General features: G+C 43.5%; 1 protein-coding gene across 1 annotated transcript; it reads right to left on the reverse strand.

The window, feature by feature from the left end:
- Nucleotides 1-1,979: 1,979 nt before the first annotated feature.
- Nucleotides 1,980-17,326, reverse strand: LOC308524025 (membrane-spanning 4-domains subfamily A member 8-like; the record flags this gene model as incomplete). The annotated part of the gene is made up of 7 exons (XM_081098159.1): nucleotides 1,980-2,084; nucleotides 2,257-2,370; nucleotides 5,874-6,002; nucleotides 7,021-7,080; nucleotides 11,739-11,861; nucleotides 15,047-15,266; nucleotides 17,256-17,326. 7 exons carry the CDS (start codon nucleotides 17,324-17,326, stop codon nucleotides 1,980-1,982), a joined length of 822 nt encoding a protein of 273 aa, XP_080954285.1.
- Nucleotides 17,327-21,902: the final 4,576 nt, after the last annotated feature.

The raw sequence follows: 21,902 nt of genomic DNA on the forward strand, positions 1-21,902 counted from the left end.
AGGTCCAGTTCCTGGCAGGGGAACTGAGACCCCACAGTTAGCATAGTGAAGCAGAATCAAGGAAGAACTTACTCCAGCAATTGGTTCAGCAAGCAGGATTAAGTACTTCCAACAGGTACTTTACACAATGGAATACTATCTATACTAATAATAGCCTAGGTGGTGTCATGCCCTCATGTCATCACAAAATGGCTGTCACAAGATGGGTGCATGCACAGCGGAGAAAGGGCCTGGCAGCTGCTCTGCACAATGAGGCCTGTGGGCAGGTCCCAGCAGAGGAGGTGGGGCGCAGCAGGGGAGGGCAGTTAGGGGCAATCAGGCCCTGGCAGGGGAGGGAAGTTGGGGGCAATCAGGCCCTGGCAGGGGAGGGAAGTTGGGTGCAATCAGGCCCTGGCAGGGGAGGGAAGTTGGGGGCAATCAGGCCCTGGCAGGGGAGGGAAGTTGGGGGCCATCAGGCCAGCAGGGGAGGGCAGTTGGGGGCCATCAGGCTGGCAGGGGAGGGTAGTTGTGGGTGATCAGGCCAGCAGGGGAGGGCAGTTGGGGGTGATCAGGCCCCAGCAGGGGAGGGCAGTTGGGGACCATCAGGCTGGCAGGGGAGGGTAGTTGTGGGTGATCAGGCCAGCGGGGGAGGGCAGTCGGAGGGTATCAGGCCCCAGCAGGGGAGGGCAGTTGGGGGCCATCAGGCTGGCAGGGGAGGGCAGTTGCAGGCAATGAGGTCAGCAGGAGAGAGCAGTTGGGGGCCATCAAGCCAGCAGGGGAGCAGTTAGGCATCAATCAGGCCAGCCGGGGAGCGATTAGGGGGCGATCAGGCTGGCAGGCATAAGCGATTAGGGGCAATCAGGCAGGCAGGTGAGCAGTTAGGAGCCAGCAGTCTCAGATTGTGACATCCCCCAAGGGGTGTCAGATTAGAGAGGGAGCAGGCTGGGCTGAGGGTCACCCCCCCGCCTGCATGAATTTCATGCACTGGGTCTCTAGTGTGGCAATATAAAAGAAAGAACTCTTAACACTTATAACAGCCTGGATAGCCTGGAGAGTATTGGCTAAGCAAAGTAAGCCATTCACGGAAACATAAGTATCACCTGATCTCACTCATATGTGGAATCTAATGATCCAAATAAACTGATGAACAAAAATAGATCCAGAGTCATAGAAGCATGTTGAACTTTAGAGGGAAGGCAGAGGAGGGTGGGTGGTAAGAGATCAACCCTGACCTTGTATGCATATAACCCGTGGACACAGACAATGGGGTGGTGAGAGCCTGGGGTGGGGGACAGAAGTGGGCTGAAGGGAGTTAATGGGAGAAAAAGAGGAACATATGCAATACTTTCAACAATAAAGATTTTTTTAGAAACCCAAAACAACACTCTCTCCTTTGATACCCCCAACAAATGCTGCTTCTTCAACCATGCTTGTTCTCTGCTTTACCCATCATTGCCAGAATAAATCATTTTCATCTCTGATCTCTCTCTACACACCCCTAAATTCTATCGTGTGTTATAGAAATCTGCTTGCATGTTCTTCTTCTCTTGTGAGGCAGAAGTTCCTTAAAGTCAAAGACTTTGCAAGTTCACCATGTTCACCCTCATCCTGACATTAATAGAGCTTTAAACATATCAAATTCTCAGTGCACTTTTATTCAGTGAGTGAATGATTGGGAGAATGAAGCTTGCGATGTCTAGACACTTGTTCCATTAGCTCATGAGCTCACACAGGTAAACACATGAATATCTGCAGTAGACATCCCACAGGTGGATGTCCTAGGGAGGACCTCTTTGCTAAAATTCACTTTAAAGTCCTGTCTCCTTTTAAATGGAGGAACAGCATGATTAACCAAGCTGAAGTGAATGAAGTCCAAGGTGCCAGCAGTTGGAGAGACACATTCCTTAGTTTGTCAAGGAAGGAAAAAGCTGAGTTTCAGAAGCCCAGAAAGGAGAGTTCTTCTTTTGGTTCCAGTGAAAGATGCTTCTAGAACCTTTGGCTTATTTGGAGTCCTGGATCTCACTGGAATAAGATGGTGGAGAGTTCACTGGTTCTGGATTGGCCACTGGGTTTGTCACATAGACAGTTTGAAAGACCACAGTGCCCTGAAAAAGACAGGTATATGGAGGTGCGTTAGTGAGAACCACAATTGCACAAAGGCTTTAGACATCCCGGGACTCCCCATGTACCTGGAGAGGAAACAAAAGCCTAACAACCTTTCTAGTGCCCACACTCTTTAGGGCATCTTTCCACCCACTAAGGGTCCTACAAACTCACGTTGTTGTGTGAATAGCGGAATAGTTTACAACCAAAGTGGGCAGACGTGCAGGCAATGCAGAACTCTAAGAGGCTAAAGATGAACAGCACAGCAGAAGTAGTCACTCCAGAGACCTGCAACCAGAAAGATAATGGAGGTCATGAGTGGTGCCCTGGGAGTGTGAGGTCTGGCTCAAAGCATGGCTCTGCAATAGACCATGGCTAGGGCTTTGAGGAAGTCCTCTAACCTCATCTCAGCCTCATGTAGAAAATATCTCCCCAGGTTATGTGAGGGTCGAATATGTTTGTAAAAGAATTATTTTAACACGTATTACCTGTGTTGCTCTAAGGAAAAGAATAGTCATTGTTTAGGAAAACACCTTGATGACTTGTTTTGGGTACAGGGCACGAAACCTAAGGATGGGGTCTGGAGTGAGACAGTGAAACAGTGAAACTGTTCTGTGTAGGAAGCGAAGAGAAATTTGGGAGTATGGACAGTCTTCAGAGAGAGCAAAGAAAGATGGATAGAGGAGAAAGACGGGACTGAGCAACATGAAGGGATGGTAGGGCCTACAGAAAAAAAAGGCATCTTGTGAGAAATTAACACATTACAAAGCAGGGATGTCTAACCTCCAGGCATCAGTAGTTACCTCCACCATCCCTCTGAACCTTCAGAGAAAGTCAGCTACTAAAACAATCTTCCTGGCTTCTGACCGTGGCATTTTGTGGAGAGAACTAATTGGGACTGCCTTTAACTTAAGAAAACGGTCAGTAAAAGCATCCCCAAATGGAACTAATTCAGCAGTAGTCAATTTCATGTTAGCACCAGGAGACATCTAAGTCCTTTCCTTGCTGTTCTCCAACAATGCTCAGGAAAATGGGATCTCCCACTGTATCTGGGGAGAGAGTTTGGGTAGAATCCACTTTATTATAAAAGGACAAGAGATGCGTGACCCTAATAACATTGGGATTCCAATTACAGGAGAGAATAAATATGAAAATGAAAGTGCGTGGCACATAGTAGGTATCAAACAAATGTTGGTACAATTATGATTTTTTAAATGGCTTTGGTGATAGCTGGCTGCTCAGAAAATTCTCTCTCATGGAGAGACCCACTCCTTAGCACTTTCCTTCTCTTCCCTCTTGATTTAGGAAGCATTTATTAAACATCTGTTTGCTATGAAAGACTAGGAACGCATCCCGAGAAGCACAATCTAGTGAGGGAGGCAGATACAAATGCAGATAGTTATAATTTAAGTCAGACATGGTAAGAGCTATAAAAGTCCCAATAGTAGTGCCTCAGGGCACTGAGGAGGGAAAGTTTCATTCTCAGTAGAAGATTCAGTGATGTGGGTTTGAACATCTGTCCAGGCAAGGGGAACAGTAGTATAATGATGTCTTAAACAAGGAATCACAGAAGCTTAGGGAGAAGGGGACTTTAAAAATGATGCTTGTCCTCTTCAAATATTTTTAACAACAACATTCTTTTATAAAGAAAGCTTTCTAATGGGAGGAGGGCTGGGAAGATGGGTGAAAATGTGAAGGGTATTAAGAAATCCAAATAGGGAGTTGTAAAAACAGTCACAGGCAGGTAAATTAACATACAGTATAGGAATGTAGTCATCTCATAAGTTATATGTGTCTAATCATTACACCATATACTTGAAACTAATATAGTGTTGTTTGTCAACTGTATTTGAAAAATTAAAACACCCTTCCATGAGGGAGAAGGGTTCCTCCAGCAGTTTAGATAGTTATTATTTGGTGAGTATTAATTCATGCTTGTTGAGACCTTGGGGCACCCCATGCCTTGGTTCATCTTTTGCTAAGCTATGTTGAAGTCCAGTCCTCCTTCTTCTGGACTGAAGCCAGAGGTGTGTGGGTGCATGGGATGGAAGAGAGCTTTTTCCAAGATCAGACATTGGCAGAACTGAGATTAGAAGTCAGGGGTGGTGGCTCCAGCCAGTATGGTGACTGAGAAACTGGTGAAAATGGCTGGATTCTGGATGCATTTTAAAGGTGAAATCAACAGGATTCCCTGAGGAGTTGGCTCAGAGGTGTGGGAGACAGAATGGGTCAATCAATGATTTCAACAGAGTTTTTTCTGAGTGACTTGAAGGATGCAGTGCCATCAACCTGGAAAAGGCAACCTGTGAGAAGGTTTGGCAAATAAAAGCTGGAGATGAGATTTGGACATGTTAATATCCAAATATAAGATGGAGAGTGGACAACTGGATACTAGACACGAGTTTGTGAGAGATGTTTTGCCAGAACATAGACATTTGGAGTCATTGTCATAGGAAAGTGTTTCAAGTCACCAGACTGGATGGGATTGCTAAGGCAGAGAGTAGAGAGAGAAACAGAAGAAAATTGAGGACTGAGTGTGAGAAATTGGGGGAAAGACAAGAACCATCAAAAGAAAAGAGAGCAACCAGTGTGGGTGCAGGAACACCAGCTGCAGGGCCTGAAAGCCAATGGGAAGTCCACCAAAGAGGAGGAATGATTGGGCGCTTGAATAGAGGAGTTTTTTGGAGAACCGAGGCTGAAAGTATGGCTAGCGTGGGTTAAAGAGAGATTATGTGAGGAGAGAATTGGAGACAGTGAGGCAGACAACTCTTTTAAGGAATTTTCTGCAGAGAGAGCCAGAGAAATGGAGTGGTAGCTGAAATAACCAAGAAAAGGTTAGTGTGTCATCGAAGATGAAAGATACAAAAGTGTGTTCAGATGTTGATGGAAAAGCTGTAGCAAATGGCAGATAGTGATATAGAAGAGAGGTGGGGCCAGGGAGAGGGGAGAAGCACGTGGAGTGATATAACTTGAGTGAGCAGAGAGGGCAGGGCTACTGTGTAGAGGGAAACATTGAGTTTACATGGGACTCACCTATAGCTGAATTTTTAAATGTTAGCCAAGTGTCCCCTGAGGTCTTGAGATGTGTTGTAAAGGCAAAATACACACTGGATTTCTAAGATGTGACACCCAAAATGCCAAATATTGATATAATAATTTTTTATACAGGTTATAGATTGAAATGATGTTTTATATTTATGGGGTAAAATAAATGTATCATGGAAATTAATTTCAGTTTTTTTCACTCTATAATATGGAGACTAGAAAATGTAAAGTCACACACGTGGCTTACATTAGATTTCTATTTGATAACATGGGTCTATAACATGGAATAGCTCATTTGCCTATGCATTTCTATGGCTGCTTTCACACTGGATTGAGCACTGCAACAGAGACCAGATGGCCTGAAAAACCTTAAATGTTCACTCTCTGTCCCTTTCTGAACACCTTTGATGATCCCTTTATCTATGAAAATTGGCAGGAAGGTGAACATGTGGGTAGATGTATAGGTTGGTGGGTACCGGTGCATTATCTCTATAACTGCATTTAATTCTCCCAACAATGTCAAAATTTAGGTCCTCTTTTATAAAGATAGGAATTAAGACTAAAAACAGTCACATGCTTGGAGCAGCAGCAATAACTTACAGGTCAGGGACTTGAAACTGTTCTGAGAGCATCTGTTTCCTTTGGTGCTTGGTGAAGCAGCTTGGTGGGACCAGGCCCTTTCCAATGATTTCCTAAAGATAGCTACATTGGAAACCAGAGGAGAATTGGTCAAGAGAGATACTTACCATACCACTGCAGGGATAGGAGCTGAAGGAGCTATGCAGGTTGTTGATAGCCATATCTGTGATGAGGAGCATGATTCCGACCAGAGAGCAGATTGCACTGGCGATACTCAAGCCCATGCTACCCTTCAACTGAAGAAGATACAGAGAGAGGGTCAGTATGAGAAAGGAAAACAATTGTAGCTGAGTTGAGCAGAGACACAACAAGTGCTTCATAATGTGAATTCCTGAAACCCTAAATGTGAGGCAAGTAAAGAGATATCTTGTGCAAAATAGGTTTGGTGGTAAATTAACTTTGAAAACACCTGGGTTGCACAAAGTTAGATCTTTTGTGCAGGAATTCTCAAAGTCTTTAACATGGATTATGGATCCCCTGGAGAGGAGACTACTAAATAGAAATCCCTCCCAAGTTATCTAACTATCTTCATAAAGTATATCGTGAGACAAGTATCCCCAAGAATAATGTTTAGGAATCAATGGACTCATTTATCCCACAGGACATAGGAGGAGACTCAGCCCACGTGTTCTGGGATGTGACAGGCTCTGATGCTCCATGATTCTGGTCCATGTGCAGGAAGGCATGCCCAAAATTGATCTTCCCCGTGGATTTTTAAAATAGATCTCATCTGGTGTAGGACCAGGTCATCCTGGGGAAACAAAAGTACTTTCTCGGTCCAATATTTGGGGCCACCAATCCTGGCCCATGTTAATTCACAGAACTAGTTTGGAAGGATTCTTTGGGAAGCTGCTTCCTGAGCCTCCCCTGGCTTCCCTGTAGAAATGTCTGGCACTAGGCTGTGTGTGCTGCAGGCAGTCGGTGCCTGCTCTGCTGGAGGGCAGCCTAGCACCCCTGGTTGTTTTTTGCCTCCTCTTGTAAGATCCTTTTAGGAAAGTTATTCTCTCTGTCTCTCCACACCCTGATGCTGCCCTTCCTTCCACCAACTCTTCTGGACTTTTTCCCCTTTGTGACTCTGTCCAGGTTCATGTGGTCTTGTAAGTGAGTATGAGTGAGCATGCATGTCAGTGCCCTGTGTCTGGTTATAAGTAGGTTCAAGGATAAGGGAGGCATTGTGTATGAGCTTGTTTCCCTCCATGTGTGTGTCCCTTAAAGGTCCACAGCTGGGAGAGCCTGTCTCAGGGTGGGACTTACCAGGCAAGAAGATCTTGGTAGCTGTTCTGATGTCACTGAGAGGGATCCTGAAATGATGAACTGGCACAGAAGAGAGGGAGTTTAGAAAGAGCCCAAAGAACCCCAGCTGGTTTGGCTCATGCCATACAAGATAACATGTTGGCCAGCAGACTAAAGGGTCCCAGGTTTGATTCCAGTCAAGGGCACATGCCTGGGTTGCGGGGTTGATTCCCAATGGGGGGCATGCAGGAGCGAGCCAATCAATGATTCTCTCTCATCACTGATATTTCTATGTCTCTCTCTCCCTCTACTTTTCTCTCTGAAATCAATAAAAGTATATTTTTCAAAAAGGAAAAAAGAAAGAGGCCAGAGCACAGGGCCCCACTTTCAGGCTTCTGTGTTTCTGATCACACACATGTTCTCTCATACATGCTAGGATCATCTGCTGGGACCTCCTACTCAACTCAAGGGAGGGGAAAAAAGGGAAGGAAAGGGAAGGAAGGAGAAAGGGAAAGGAAAGGAAAGAAAAGGAAAGGAAAGGAAAGGAAGGAAAGGAAAGGAAAGGAAAGGAAAGGAAAGGAAAGGAAAGGAAAGGAAAGGAAAGGAAAAGAAAGGATAGGAAAGGAAAGGAAAGGAAAGGAAAAAGAAGGAGGGAGGGAGGGAGGGAGGGAGGAAAAAATAAAAAAAGAGCTATTTGTCACCACTAGACAGGGCAATAACTTGGGATAAATATGTATTTTAGAATCCAGTACCCCTGGTTTTAAACTCTAACTAGAAACGCATGTGATCTTGGGTAAGTTATTAATTTTTCTAAGTGTATATTTCCTCTTCAGAAAAAATGGGAAAACTATATGTCTTCTTAAGTGTTATTATCATGAGATAATTTGTCCCTTGCATCTAGCATTTGGTATATCTTGCCCATGGTAGATCCTGTACATGGTAGATACTCAATAAAATCACTTCTTTTCTTGTCATTGACTTTCTCACAGGCATTTCTTGTTGGCCTCCCAAAACAAGTCACTCAGGCATAGGGGCTCTGGAGGGAAGAAGGAAGGGGACCCCGTATTTTCACTGCTTTGAGATAAAACCCCAGTATCAGTCATTTCCTGTATACAATTTGGTACCTTTTAGTACCAAATTTCAGAAGAATGTTGCCTCTCTGCAATGATGATCATCAACTATGAGGGCGACAGGATAGATTGTGTGCATCTATTTCAACACTGATGTTCTGCAGGCATAGTGGCTGATGGGATTCCCTGCTGTCAGTGAGAGTCTGAAAGGTCATCAGCTATGGTTTAATGGAAGCTTTGCTCAGCCCTACATGAAGTGCTTTTAACTTTGCCTTACTTAACTCCATGATGGCCCACCAAGCACCATTATTATTCCCAGTTTAAGGAGGTGTGGACTGAGGCTTAAAAATTTTAAAAGACACACCCAAGACCATCCAGCAAATATCATATCTGGAAATCAAATCCAGGTAATTGACTCCAGATCTCATGTTCTTAACTCTCATCCTGCACTCATTCCACCTCAGAGTAGATGCCTGTGCCTTGGAATGGAAATGAGTATTCACAATGAAAACTTACTCTAGCCACCAATGCCTTGTAAGAGGAATGCCATTTTTCCTATAAGTGGGAAAATGAGTCTCAATTTTATGTTTTCTACAGACTTTGTAGGAAAGGAGGGAAACAGAAGACTGGACTTCTGGTGTCCCTGCTGGTCTTTTTAAGGTGCCTAAGGAAAGGGTCTTTGGTTTGGAGGAGGACCATATGATCTTTAGGAAATAGATAGTCCTAGAGTTAGTAAGGCAACAAAGAACAAAAGTGCCCTGCAGGAAAAAGGGAGGGTGGTGTCATAAGGGCTGATGGGACCTGAGCAGCCTAGTGGGCGGGGAGATGGTCACCAGGGCCTTTGAGATGCCTTAAGAGAATCTAACACTCCATAGGAACTGTTTTGTGGCTGTGGTGTTAGTCTTGTCCATTTCTCCAAACTCCACAGAAGTCTGTTATACACACAGGTGTCTGTGGTTGGCTGAGTTCCAAGTCTGGGTCTGTGCTGAACAGAGGGAAGACCTCAGCCTCAGAAAATGAGACTTTTATGGGAACAAGAGAGAGCAGGTGCTCAGACAAAAATGCTCCCAAGAATATAAGTCCTGCAATTTTGCAGATGCTGTGTGTGTGTGTGTGTGTGTGTGTGTGTGTGTGTGTGTGTGTGTGGTGGACAACTCTAGGATGTTTTATTTAAATCTCATGGTATATGGTGACTTTGCTGATGTCCACGCTACTCTGGAGTTTTGTTATTTTTGAGAAAACTCCCTTGGGTCACAGATATGTGATTTGAGAGAAAACTTGTGTTATAGTGGGTAGAAAAGGACATTTTTGATAGGAGAGGGATTGGGTTGCGTATGTGTGCCTGTGGAGGAGGGAAGGCACTAAGGAGAATGGAAAAGAATCATTGAGGCAATATATTGGAGAAGAGAAAGTATCTGTGGTTCTTAACCTCTTAAAGGATTATAGATCACCCTGAAAATGTGATCAATACTATCGGCTGTTCCATAAAAACAAAAACATCTATGTACCAAATATTTTGTAACAAGGTGGACTCTGAGCCCATCAGAGGACTCCAGGTTGAGTACCCACTGCTTAATGACTGTTCTGTGGCTGCGCAGACACTCAATTACTGGTGAAATGTTTTCTCCTGGAGCTCCAGTTGTGGGCCTTTGTCCGACAGCACTTGAGCACTGGGGTGATGAACTAGGAAAAGGTTTCCTAACCTCTAAGGTGGACTAATTAGAAAAGGTGACCTAATCGGGTGATGGTGCCGTATAGGGCTGGGACTTGGTATCATGAGCTGAAGTTTATCTCCTCATAATCCAGTTTTTGAAGTCTAAACCCCCAGGACCTCCAAATGTGACTGTATAGATATTACCATACTCACTATAGTTGGAATTACGACTCTTTTTTTTTGACTTTACAATGGTGTGAAAGCCATACACATTCAGTAGAAACTGTTCTTTGGATTTTGGATTTTGACATTTCCTGGGTGAGTGATATGTGGTAACATACTCTCTGGTGATGCTGGACAGAAGCAGCCAGCCTCAGCTCCCTGTCAGCCATGCAATCACGAGCCTAAACAACCCATTCTCTACAGTGTAGTATTTAATGCATTTTTGACTCAGGATATTTTCAATTTATAATGGGTTTTTTGGGCTGTAACCCCATCATAAGTTGAAGAGCATCTATATTTGAAGATAGGGCCTTTAACAAAGTGGTTAAGGTTGAATGAGGTCATGTGGATGGGCCCTAATCCTATATAATAAAGAGGGAATATGAAATTGACCATCACACCCTCCCACATGATGGCCATCCCCATGTGGTCACAAGATGGCCACCACAAGGTGGCCGGCAGGGGATGGCAGTTGTGGGTGATCAGGCCAGCATGGGAGGGCAGTTAGGGGCAACCAGGCTGGCAGGGGAAGGCAGTTAGAGGTGACCTGGACTGCAGGGGAGGGCAGTTAGGGGTGGCCAGGCCAGCAGGGGAGGGCAGTTAGGGGCGACCAGGCCAGCAGGTGAGGGCAGTGTGTGTGTGGGGGGGAGACCAGGCCTGCAGGGGAGGGCAGTTGGGGGTGATTGGGCCCTGCAGGGGAGCAGTTAGACGTTGATCAGGCTGGCTGGAGAGTGGTTAGGGGCAATCAGGCAGGTAGGCAGGCGAGCAGTTGGGAGCCAGCAATCCCACAGGGATCGGGCCTAACCCAGCAGTTGGACATCCCCCAAGGGGTCCCAGATTGGAGAGGATGCAGGCTGGGCTGAGGGATACCCCCCCCCCCAGTGCACAAATTTCATGCACCGGGCCTCTAGTAAAATATAAGTGGTGTTCTAATTAGAAAAGCTATGAGGACAGAGACACACACAGAGGAAGATCATGTGAAGACTCAGGGAGGAAGATAGCCATCCACAAGCCAAGGAGAGAGGTCTCAGGAGAAACAACCCTGCCCACGCCTTGATCTTGGACTTCCAGCATCCAGAACTATCTTATATAATAAAAGCCTAATATGCTAAGTGTCCAGTCAATATACTAATGATATGCTAAGGCTGCTCAACCACTTGCTATGACATGCACTGACCACCCGGACGCTCAACCAGTAGGTTAGCTTGCTGCTGGGGTCCAGCCGATTGGGACTGAGCCAGATGGGCCGGACATGCCCTGGAGCCCTCTCACGGTCCCTCCTCAGCTGGCCAAGCTCCCAAATCCCTCCCTAGACCTGATGGTGCACCGGTGGGGTCCCTTGGCCTGGCCTGTGCCCTCTCACAATACAGGTCTCCTCAGGGGATGTCAGAGAGCTGGTTTTAGCCCAGCAGTGGAATGACTGGTCACTATGACACACACTGATCACCAGGGGGCAGACGCTCAATGCAGGAGCTGCCCCCTGGTGGTCAGTTTGCTCCCACAGGGGGCACGCTGCTCAGCCAAAGCTGGGCTCATGGCTGGCAAGCACAAAAGCAGTGGCAGGAGGCTCTCACACCTTTGCAGGAGCACTAAGGATGTCCGACTGCCGGCTTAGGCTTGCTTCTCCCAGGGAGTGGGCCTAAGCCAGCAGTCGGACATCCCCCGAGGGCTCCCGGACTGTGAGTGGGTGCAGGCCTGGCTGAGGGACCCGCACTTGGGGTTATATTGCCAAGGTGAGCCTGAGTGTGTTGGCACTTTCTGGAACTCACTTGCAGGCAACATATGTTACTTACCAAGATGCCTCCCCAGAAGGGATAGCCTCCATAGAATGAGGCAGCGGTGTAGTACCAGAGAACGATGGTGCCTATGACACTGCCAAGGCCAATGTGTATCAGGCCGATCAGGATCTGGATGGCCTGTTAGAGGAACCAAAAGCTGAGACCTTTGTCTCTAAGGACTAATCTTAACCCCTGCACCCTTGGGACTCCTTCTTATTTTAAAAAATATTTTGTTTCCTTGGTCAATAAAGTCATATTTAAAATGTACTAATGAAATAATACTTCCCATAATTTCCCCCCACTCAAAGAAAACAATCACTTGTATTTTGGTGTATAAACTTCCATTATTTTTTTCAAATATATACACTGATTATACAAAAGGGCTCTGCATATTTAACTTAATATTTCATTATGAAAACATCCCCATGGTATTAAGTATTCTTTAAATATATGCTTTATAAGGTTGCCCACATCCCATTATGTGGATGATCTGCGGAAGAGTTGGAACAAAGATATCGGGCAGGTGTAATATGTTTCCATATTATAAACAACACTGCAGTGAACATCATTTTTTAGATAAGTCTTTGTGCTCATTTTTTATTTCTTTGGAATATTGTTTTGTATTGAATTGTGTCTTCTCTCACTCATCAAATTTATATATCTCTATTTTTTAATCTTCATGTGAGGATTTTTTTATTGATTTTGAGAGAGAACGGAAGAGAGAGATGATAAGAGAGAGAGAGAGAGAGAGAGAGAGAGAGAGAGAGAGAGAGAGAGAGACTGGTGTTCAAGAGACACATCAATTGGCTGCCTCCTCTCATATGTGACTGGACTGGGGCTGGGTATTGAACTTGCAACCCAGGTACATGTCCTTGACTAGTAATTAAACCTGCCACCCTTCAGTGCACAACAATTGAGCAATTCTGGCCAGGGCTCAAATTAATATTTTGAAGTTCAAACCTCCAGTGACTCAGAATGGAATCTCATTTGTAAATAGGGTTGCTGCAGATGCAATTAGATAATATGAAGTATAATGGAATAGGGTAGCCCCTATATGACTGCTATGCTTTCAAAGGAATGCCATGTGAAGAGAAACATGTGCACCTAGGAGAATACCAAGATGGGAGTTATGGTGCCACAAGCCAAGGACCTACTGGAAGCTGGGAGACTGGCCTGGAACAGATCCATCCCCAGAGCCTTCAGAGGGAGCATGGCCCCATGGATACTATGATTACAAACTTATGAACTGAGATAATAAGTTTATTGTGTTCTAAGCCACCCAATTGGTAGTACTTTTTTATGGCAACTCTAGGAAACTAATATATATTCATGCTCAAAATATATAGAGAATACAAATATGTTAATCCATTAAACTTGCACAAATGGTAAAAAATTATACAAAATATCTGCCCTAAATTCTTTTTCTCAATGATATAGCTTGGGAGTATGTCCTTATAATTACATAAGGAGCTAAGAAGTTTTATTTTTATTTTAAAAACATTTTCTATTAAAAAAACAAGTTATCATTGATTTTAGAGAGAGGAAGGGAGAAGGGAAAGAAAACTACTGATGAGAAAGAAACATTGATCGGTTGCCTCCTACTGGATATGGAGTCTGCCGTCGGGCATGTGCCCTGACTAGGAATAGAGCTGGTGACCACTGAGTACATGGCATGAAGGTCAACCAACTGAGCCACACTGGCCAGGGCTAAGAGTGTCTTCTTCATAGCTCCATCACATTTCATTCTTTAGACATAAAATATATTGACTTAACCAGTATTATACTGATGAATTTTTTTGTTGTTCCCATTCTTTAGCTGTTGTAACAGGGTATAGGGTTTAAAAAAACTTTACATCTAATTAACTAACTAATCAAAGATTAAAAGTAAGAATATACTAATAAAACTTACAGTCTTAAATATTAATAATTTCATATTTAAGCATGTTAAGGCAGAAGCAGTTCCAGTTGCCCTTTTCACTGGCCTCTACCATAAATTTGTAGTAGATACCGATGGCTGGACAGGCCTATAACATCCTGATGCCAGAAATAAAACCCACAGAGAGAGAAAAAATCACCAGGTGCTGACAGACATGAAAGAGGTCATCAAACCCACGTGAGAACCCAAATGTAAAACTAATGTCAGCATTCCTTAATGCCCTTCTTTCCATAATCCCTCTATAAAAGTCTTTTGCCTACCCTGAGACATTAAGATGGTTGCTAAGTCATGAGTCTACCATCTTCTCAGGTAGTCAGCACCTAAATAAATCACTTTTCTTCCATCAGCAATGGTGTCATGAATTTGGCTTCACAGCAGCAGGCAAAAGACCCTGAGGGTCATTTGGGCCAGTTTCACTATCACACACCATGCTGCAATAAATAACCTCATACATGTCATATTTCTTATGTGTACAAGCATATCTGCAGGACAAGTCTCAGAAATGGAATTATTGTGTATTTTAAAATTTGGCAGATACAGAAAGCCCTCCATACAGGTTGTATCAATTGACTACTATGAGCAGTATATGGGGTGGGGGAGAAGTTAGGATTTGAACCCAGGCAGCCTGAATCAGAATTCATGCGTTGTCTTGTCCTAGCTGGTTTGGCTCAGTGGATAGAGGGTGGTCCCGCAGACTGAAGGGTCCCAGGTTCTATTCTGGTCAAGGGCCCATACCTCAGTTACAGGCTCCTCTCTGTCCCAGGCTAAGGCTCTGATCCGGGCACATTCAGGAGGCAACCAATCAATGTGTTTCTCTCACATCGATGTTTCTCTCTCTCCCTCTCTCTCTTCCTCTCTCTAAAAGATCAATAGAGAAATATCCTCAGGTGAAAATTAACAACAACAACAACAAAAAGTGTCCATGAGTGTCTTCTTTCACCCAAGCAATGAGATGGGCTTTCCCTGGCCCCACCCTGGACAGCCTTTTGGGGGGAAATCATCAAAAGTTTATATCTTATTCACATTGGAGAGAGATTCCATTCAAGCACATTGGGTTTAGAATCCACGTTCTGATTCACTGGACCCACCTTCTTCCAGAGGCCACATGGGTCAACATGGATTGTGGCAACAAGACCAACATTCCAATTTACTACTTCTTTGTTGCTTTTCTTTCTCTTTACTAAAATGCCCAAGATAGATAATACAAGGTCCCACAGGGAGGCCCTGGTAATGCTGTAGAGCTGAGCCTCTTAATGGACCTGAGTTTGGCAAGGCTGGATCAGCTCCAGCCCCACTTGCTGGCTTTGGAGTTTCTGTACTTCCAAACCTCCTCCCACCCCTGACTCCAGCCATGTGGCCAGTGCACACAGTGTGAAATTTCACTCACCCCTAAAACTTTGGCCTCTTTTAAGGATCTCCCGGTAGGTTGCATAGGCACAGGCAGTTCCAAACCAGGTTGGTTCCCAGAAATTTGGTGGACTTGTGGCTGGTTGAGCGGATACAGGGGCACCTGAGACATGCTTCCGGGGTTCACAGGATACCCATTGTGGGATGCCATCGCAAACACAGAATTGGCCGTGGGGCCTTCTGAAGTCATCAGATTCATGCTGTTAAGGTGTAAATGCAGTAGAGTCATCCCTCGCATGTACACTAATGTTTTCATCGAAACATAGCTTTTGGCTTTCATTAAGTCATTGGAGCATCTAAATCTCCTATGAGTTTATTGTTTGAGATATTAGGCAGCAGTTAGAGAGCATCAGTGCAGTCAGTGCTCTACAAAGACCTTTTCTTGATTCCTCACACCTGGCCCGTTTTCCAGGCCAGAAAACCGAGGCCCGAAGTGGGTAAGAACGATGGGGGGCAGGGCTGTGGCCTTCTCGCTTCTGTGTCTCTCGTTGTGCTTAGCAGGCAGTTTGCACAAAGTGGTGCTTCAACCCTGCAGAGCTGGAGAGTCTCCAGGAGAACAGTGTGTCTAATTCTTCCAACTTCTGAAAAAGGAAACTGAGGCTGGGAGTGTGGACACGGATTGCCCTAGTTCACAGCCGTGTAAATATTCGCTAAATGGAGATCCTTATCCTCCAAGGGAGCCCGTTGCCAGGGCTGAGTATATTCGCTGCGGGGGCTCATGGTAGTCAGTGTTCCAGGTCACTTGTGAATTCTGGTTTCGGTTTTTTAAAATGTCTTTCTTTTTTTTAAAGAGATACATAGTAAGTTAAATTTATTTTGCTTCTTCCACTGTGCATTTCTTTTGGATACAGAACTCTTATGTTTCATGCAGGAAATTTAGAGAAAAAGTTAAAGTGAATTGTAATAACATCAGGAAGCAACTTTTAAATAAACCTTAGGCAAAGGTAATGACTCACAGAATTCCATATAGGTAGCATAACAAATACATTTGAAAATAAAATGGTACGGTGCATCTTCAGAAATACTCAAGAAGTTGGCACCTCTGATGATTGGTAAGTTCTCAGCTCTAGAATATTCTAAAATGACTTAACATGCAGACCTGAATCTCCCATCTGAAAGAGTGAATTCTTTGGAGCATTTTATCAGGTGGGATTTATAATCTATTTTCTTATTCTTCAGACACTACTTGCACTTTCTCCTCAATGCCATAAACTGATATACATATACTAGAGGCCCAGTGCACAAAATTTGTGCATGGGGGGTGGTGTGTCCCTCAGCCCGGCCTGAACCCTCTCCAATCTGGGACCCCTTGGGGGATGTTTGACTGCCGGTTTGGGCCCAATTCCTTTTGGGCCCAAATCGGCAGTTGGACATCCCTCTCACAATCCTGGACTGCTGGCTTCTAACCGCTCACCTTCCTACCTGCCTGATTGCCCCTAACAGCTTCTGCCTGCCAGCCTGATTGCCCCCTAACTGTTCCCCTGCCAGCCTGATTGATGCCTTACTGCTCCCCTGCTGGCCTGATTGTCCCCAACTGCTCTCCCCTGCCAGCCTGGTCACCCCATGCAGCCTGTTGTTCGGTCATTTGGTGATCCCTCACTAACCCCCCTGCCGGCCTGGTCGCCCCAAGCAGCCTGCTGTTTGGTCATTACTGTTACTGTGACAGCATTTTGGACAATTTGCATATTCCTCTATTATTAGTATAGATTTACTTCAATACTTTACCCCCATGGATATCTCCTCTATAAAGTCCTAAGTTCCTAAACAACAGTGACAATATTTACTAGTTTTAATTGTAACAGCTACCCCTGAGTATCCGGTAAGTAACTTGCTATCATGTCACTTTCACTATGGTTTGTTTCTAAGCTGCTCTCACAGATCTTTATACACATGGTCTCTAATTTTTATAACTCAGTGGGAAGAAATAATATAATACTACTCTTGTTTTACAGAGACGGTAACTAAAGAGAAAAAGTTTCATTATCTCCAATTTAGGGTCCAATGAAACAGGTTTTGAACAAGCTCTCTGGCTAAAAAGTCTTCATGATTTTTTTTAAAGGAAAGCACTTTTTACTAGAAATTATAAATTTAGCAGCTTCAAACAGAATTCATGTCTGTGAAGGTCAGAAGTCTGGCATGGCTGGGGTCCCTGATCATGGTATGATAAGGCTGAAAGCAAAGTGTCTAACCTGACTGAATTCTTTTCCTTCCTCTTTTTTTGGAGCACATCCTCAAAAGCTAGTACAATAAATTCTGCCATGGGCTCTTCCTCACACCTACAGTTATCATTTGGCAGAAAAACCTTATCAGCATGCCTGAGCTATCTATAAAAACCCTTAGATTAAGTATACTCACTTTGTTCTGCCAGTGGCTAAGTCTCCTTTGCTTCTCTTCCCCAGGGTTGGTTGTAGGCAACTTGTTTTTCCGGAAAGAACCAGGTTCAGTTACAAAATATATTTAGAAAGATTAAAAGCAAAGTCCTTCTGCTAGGGCAGTGATGGCGAAACTATGACACGTGTGTCAGAGGTGACACGTGAACTCATTTTTTTGGTTGATTTTTTTCTTTGTTAAATGGCATTTAAATATATAAAATAAATATCAAAAATGTAAGTCTTTGTTTTACTATGGTTGCAAATATCAAAAAATTTCTGTATGTGACACAGCACCAGAGTTAAGTTAGGGTTTTTCAAAATGCTGACATGCCAAGCTCAAAAGGTTCGCCTTCACTGTCCTAGGGGCAGGGTAGGTTACCAGCTGCCTAGCGCTCAGTCCCCCTCCCTACCCCCCCCCCCCAACACATATTCTTCCTGTAATTGAAAAGGAACCAATTAAATGCAGTTCAATTGGATAAGTGTTTAATGGTATCCGTGTGGAAAAGAAAGTGTTGCTTGAACTGGGCACTGAGGCTACTGCATATAGCTGCCAGTAAGACAGAATAACAAATCCCTCAGGGGAGAAACAGGAAGCCTTCATCATGTAGTTTCATTGCTCCACCTGCAGTTTCACTGCTGGCTTCCCAGAAAAGGAAGAAGATGTTCAGGCAGCATTTCTGCTGGTCATTTGCCCAAATTCTTACAGTCAGGCAGGGAGAAACTGCAACTGCAATTAGCTTATAAGGACACTGTATGTGAGTTCCTTTATCACCTTTTAGTGCATTTTATTCTAATTCTGTTTAATAGTTAGAATAGTAATTTTTTTTTCTGTTACAATATCGGGATTTTTGTACCCCCTGCCCACATTTGTTTTTAGAGACACAAAATAAGTTAATTTTACTTTGCTTATTCCCCTGTGCATTTCATTTGAATTCAGAACTCTTGTTTTGGATTCAAAGCCCACATTTTGGAGGAAAATCCTGTATTAAATGGCCCTAAAATTATCCTGTTTTGCAGTCTTACTGATACCATTATAATTTACCCAGTTATTATTTATTTACTTATTTATTTACAGAAAAGGAGTAAAAGAAAGGCCAGATAATATAGGCATGCCATTTGTACAGCTCTGTCAGGAATCTGCCACTTAACATTCTCCAGGTCTATTCCCCGCACACCACTGGGGGAAGGGACTAGATAATAAAAATATGCCCAGTAAGGTCTAAATGAGGTAAGGAAGGTAGTTTTCTGTCAGACACCTGGGTTCAGGGCATTGGCCAGAATAGACAGGCCACCACAAGGGCAGATTTGAGATTGATAAGCTCCTGATCAAAGGACTTTTCTCTTGGCCCTCTTGTGCTCCTAGCTCTCCTGTTACAGGGGTGTGTGCTCCCCATGTGACTCACAGCCCTATACAATAGACTGATGGACTGTGACTAGACTGATGCTGTGCCCAACTAAACTCCTTCATGGAATGGAAACTTTGGACACTGGCTTTGCTTCTAGCTCTGCTGAAGCCCCAGCTGCACATTTTCCAGGACTGGTTTAAGAGAAATGGGACTTCGCAACCCCAGGGATATAATTTCACTCGAATAAACCTTTCTACCACATGTCATTCTCCTATGTGAGTCTTAGGAAATTCTTTTTCTCAAGATATCGTAAGAATCCCACTCCCACTAGCAACAGAAAAATTCCACCTGTGCATTTCTCTGATAACATAACAAGTTACCTAACTGCTCTAACAGCAGAAAATGATCTGGATGGGCAAGTGGGGACTGGTTTGCCTCCTTGGTCTCCCTTAACATCGGATCTGAGCCCCTCTGCCAGGGACTGGACCTTCTTGGATGCCAGGTATTTGATGGAGAAACCCTGAGAAGTTGTGGGTATATAAGAGAGTCTTTATTGTAGCCCAAATAGCCATTGTGCGACATGAGCTATTAGACAAAGCAGTTCTTCAAAGTACAGTCCCCAGTAGCCGTACACCGGCTAGGTAACATTAAATCTTTCCTACAAAGTAACAGTAGACTCAACATAGGAGCTATACAGGAGCTATCCTTAGAGCTACAGCCTCACTAAGCAGCCACCTCTGAGCCGCTACCTGCTGGTTAGCAACATACTTTAATACTAATTTAGACAAAGAGTGTTCTTTCCAAATAGTGACCTCACTATTTTTGGGTTATAGAAGGGCACCCTTTTGCAGTATGCAGACAGTAAGATAGCTGTGTCCTTGCTTCTTGCACCTGCTTATAGCAACTTAGCCTTGAACACCCTGATTAGGATTCCCATGCTCAGAGTGGCCTTGAACATCCAATGCACTCTCGATAGGGTCCTCACACCCACACTGTCCCAAATGAAGGCAAACATGACATCTATGACTATTTTTATTTAAAGGAAGAACTTGGAATCCTAATCATGCAAGTTAACACAGGGCTCCCAATAAATATATAGCAACTTGTCCTCCCCTGGAGTAGGCCTGGCTCATAGAAAGCTCAGGGCAATGGTGATTTTTTATTGCTCAGTGCAACGTGATTTCTTTCCTGTTAATTGGACACATTTTTTCTACTTTCTCTGTGGCTAAAAGACAGTGCATATAATCTCCAACTCACCTTATAATTAAAATTTTTTCATTGTTAGAGCAAGTTCTTTTCCCTCTTGTGAAAGTACTTGTGAACTGAGAGCTGATTGTTAGGACTCCATGAGGCTGCTAGGATGTCAGTAGGGACTGTGATTTTTCTGATTCTAAGTATTATATCTGCAGGACCTGCATATTTTGCAAGAAAACATGAAAGCGAACCAAGGTGTACAGAGGTAAATCTGTTAATGTCCTAGAATTCTCAAATTTGAAAGCCTAGTTTCTTCTGGCCCCAAAATTAATGAAAATGTTTCTAATTCTAATTTCTAAGCTGGATTTATGAAGGATGGAGAAGGAAATGTTTTCTTCAGAACGTTTCCTTTGAATTGGATAATGAAAAATTGGGTTGATAGTTCATCCTTGGAGGGTGTGAAAGAATAAAGTTTGTAAAGTCTCTCAGAGCAGTGCAGCCCCATTTTGAAGGGTTTCAAGAAACTATTCAGCCTTTGTATGGAAATATAACATTAAGGCTTTCCATAACTCCTAAGAAAAAAAAGTAAAAATTATATAAGAAAATGTCTTCATAATGTTTATATAATAAAATGAAAACATAAACTATGTAGTCACTGTTTACAAAGACAGCCAAATAGTGAGTTACACTCTGTAATTTGTACAAATATAATAAATAGGTTAAAAAATTGGCCGAAACCGGTTTGGCTCTGTGGATAGAGCGTCGGCTTGCGGACTGAAAGGTCCCAGGTTCGATTCTGGTCAAGGGCATGTACCTGGGTTGCGGGCACATCCCCAGTAGGAGATGTGCAGGAGGCAGCTGATCGATGTTCCTCTCTCATCGATGTTTCTAACTCTCTATCTCTCTCCCTTCCTCTCTGTAAAAAGTCAATAAAATATATTTTTAAAAAAATTGGTTGTCATAATCTTGTAATGATTTTCTACTTGGAAAAAATATGTGCCAAGTGAAAACCTAAACAATAAAGTTGTGATTTAAAAGTGAGGATTACACTTGGAAATTTTAAAATGAAATGTGTAAATACTGTATGGAATAAAAGTTTAAACAGGGTGTAGTTTTTATTTTATTTTATTTATTTATTTTTAAATATATTTTTATTGATTTCAGAGAGGAAGGTAGAGAGAAACATCAATGATGAGAGAGAATCATTAATGGGCTGCCTCCTGATCAATGCAAGGCGCCCTACTGGGGATAGAACCTGCAACCCTGGGCATGTGCCCTTTACCAGAATCCAACCTGGGACCTTTCAGTCTGCAGGCTGATGCTCTATCCACTGAGCCAACCCAGCTAGGGCCAGGGTCTAGTTTTTAAAAGCATAAAATTTTTTACTGCCTAACAATTTTTAAAAACTTTAAATTTTTCTTTGCTTAATCCTCAACCGAGGATATTTTTTCCATTGATTATTAGAGAGAGTGGAAGGCAGTGAGGGAGGGAAGGGGAAAAAGAGAGAGAGGAAGAAAAAGAGAGACACAGAGAGATGGAAAAACATTGATGTGCGAAAGACACGTTGATTGGTTGCCTCCTGCATGTGCCCCCACTGGGGCCAGGGATCAAACTGCAGCTCACACATGAACCGTTGAACAGGAATTGACCTGTGAACCTTCAGTGCATGGGTTGACTATCTACTAAGCGACACTGGCCAAGGCATAACGATTTCGTTTAATGAAGCAAAAATACAATTTTACATTGTAATGGTTCTAGGTTCTCTGGTTAGTTATAACATAAGAACAAAAGCCTGCAAATTGACACACAAGTTAACAATCAGTAGTTATAAAGATGAGATTTGAAAACATATACAGGTGACTGCAGCATGTTCTTGTTTTTGTTATTGAATGTAATTTTTTACACAAAACTAAATTTCAAATAC

Source organism: Myotis nattereri (genome assembly GCF_964212035.1).
Source record: "Myotis nattereri genome assembly, chromosome: 9".
NCBI lineage: Eukaryota > Metazoa > Chordata > Mammalia > Chiroptera > Vespertilionidae > Myotis > Myotis nattereri.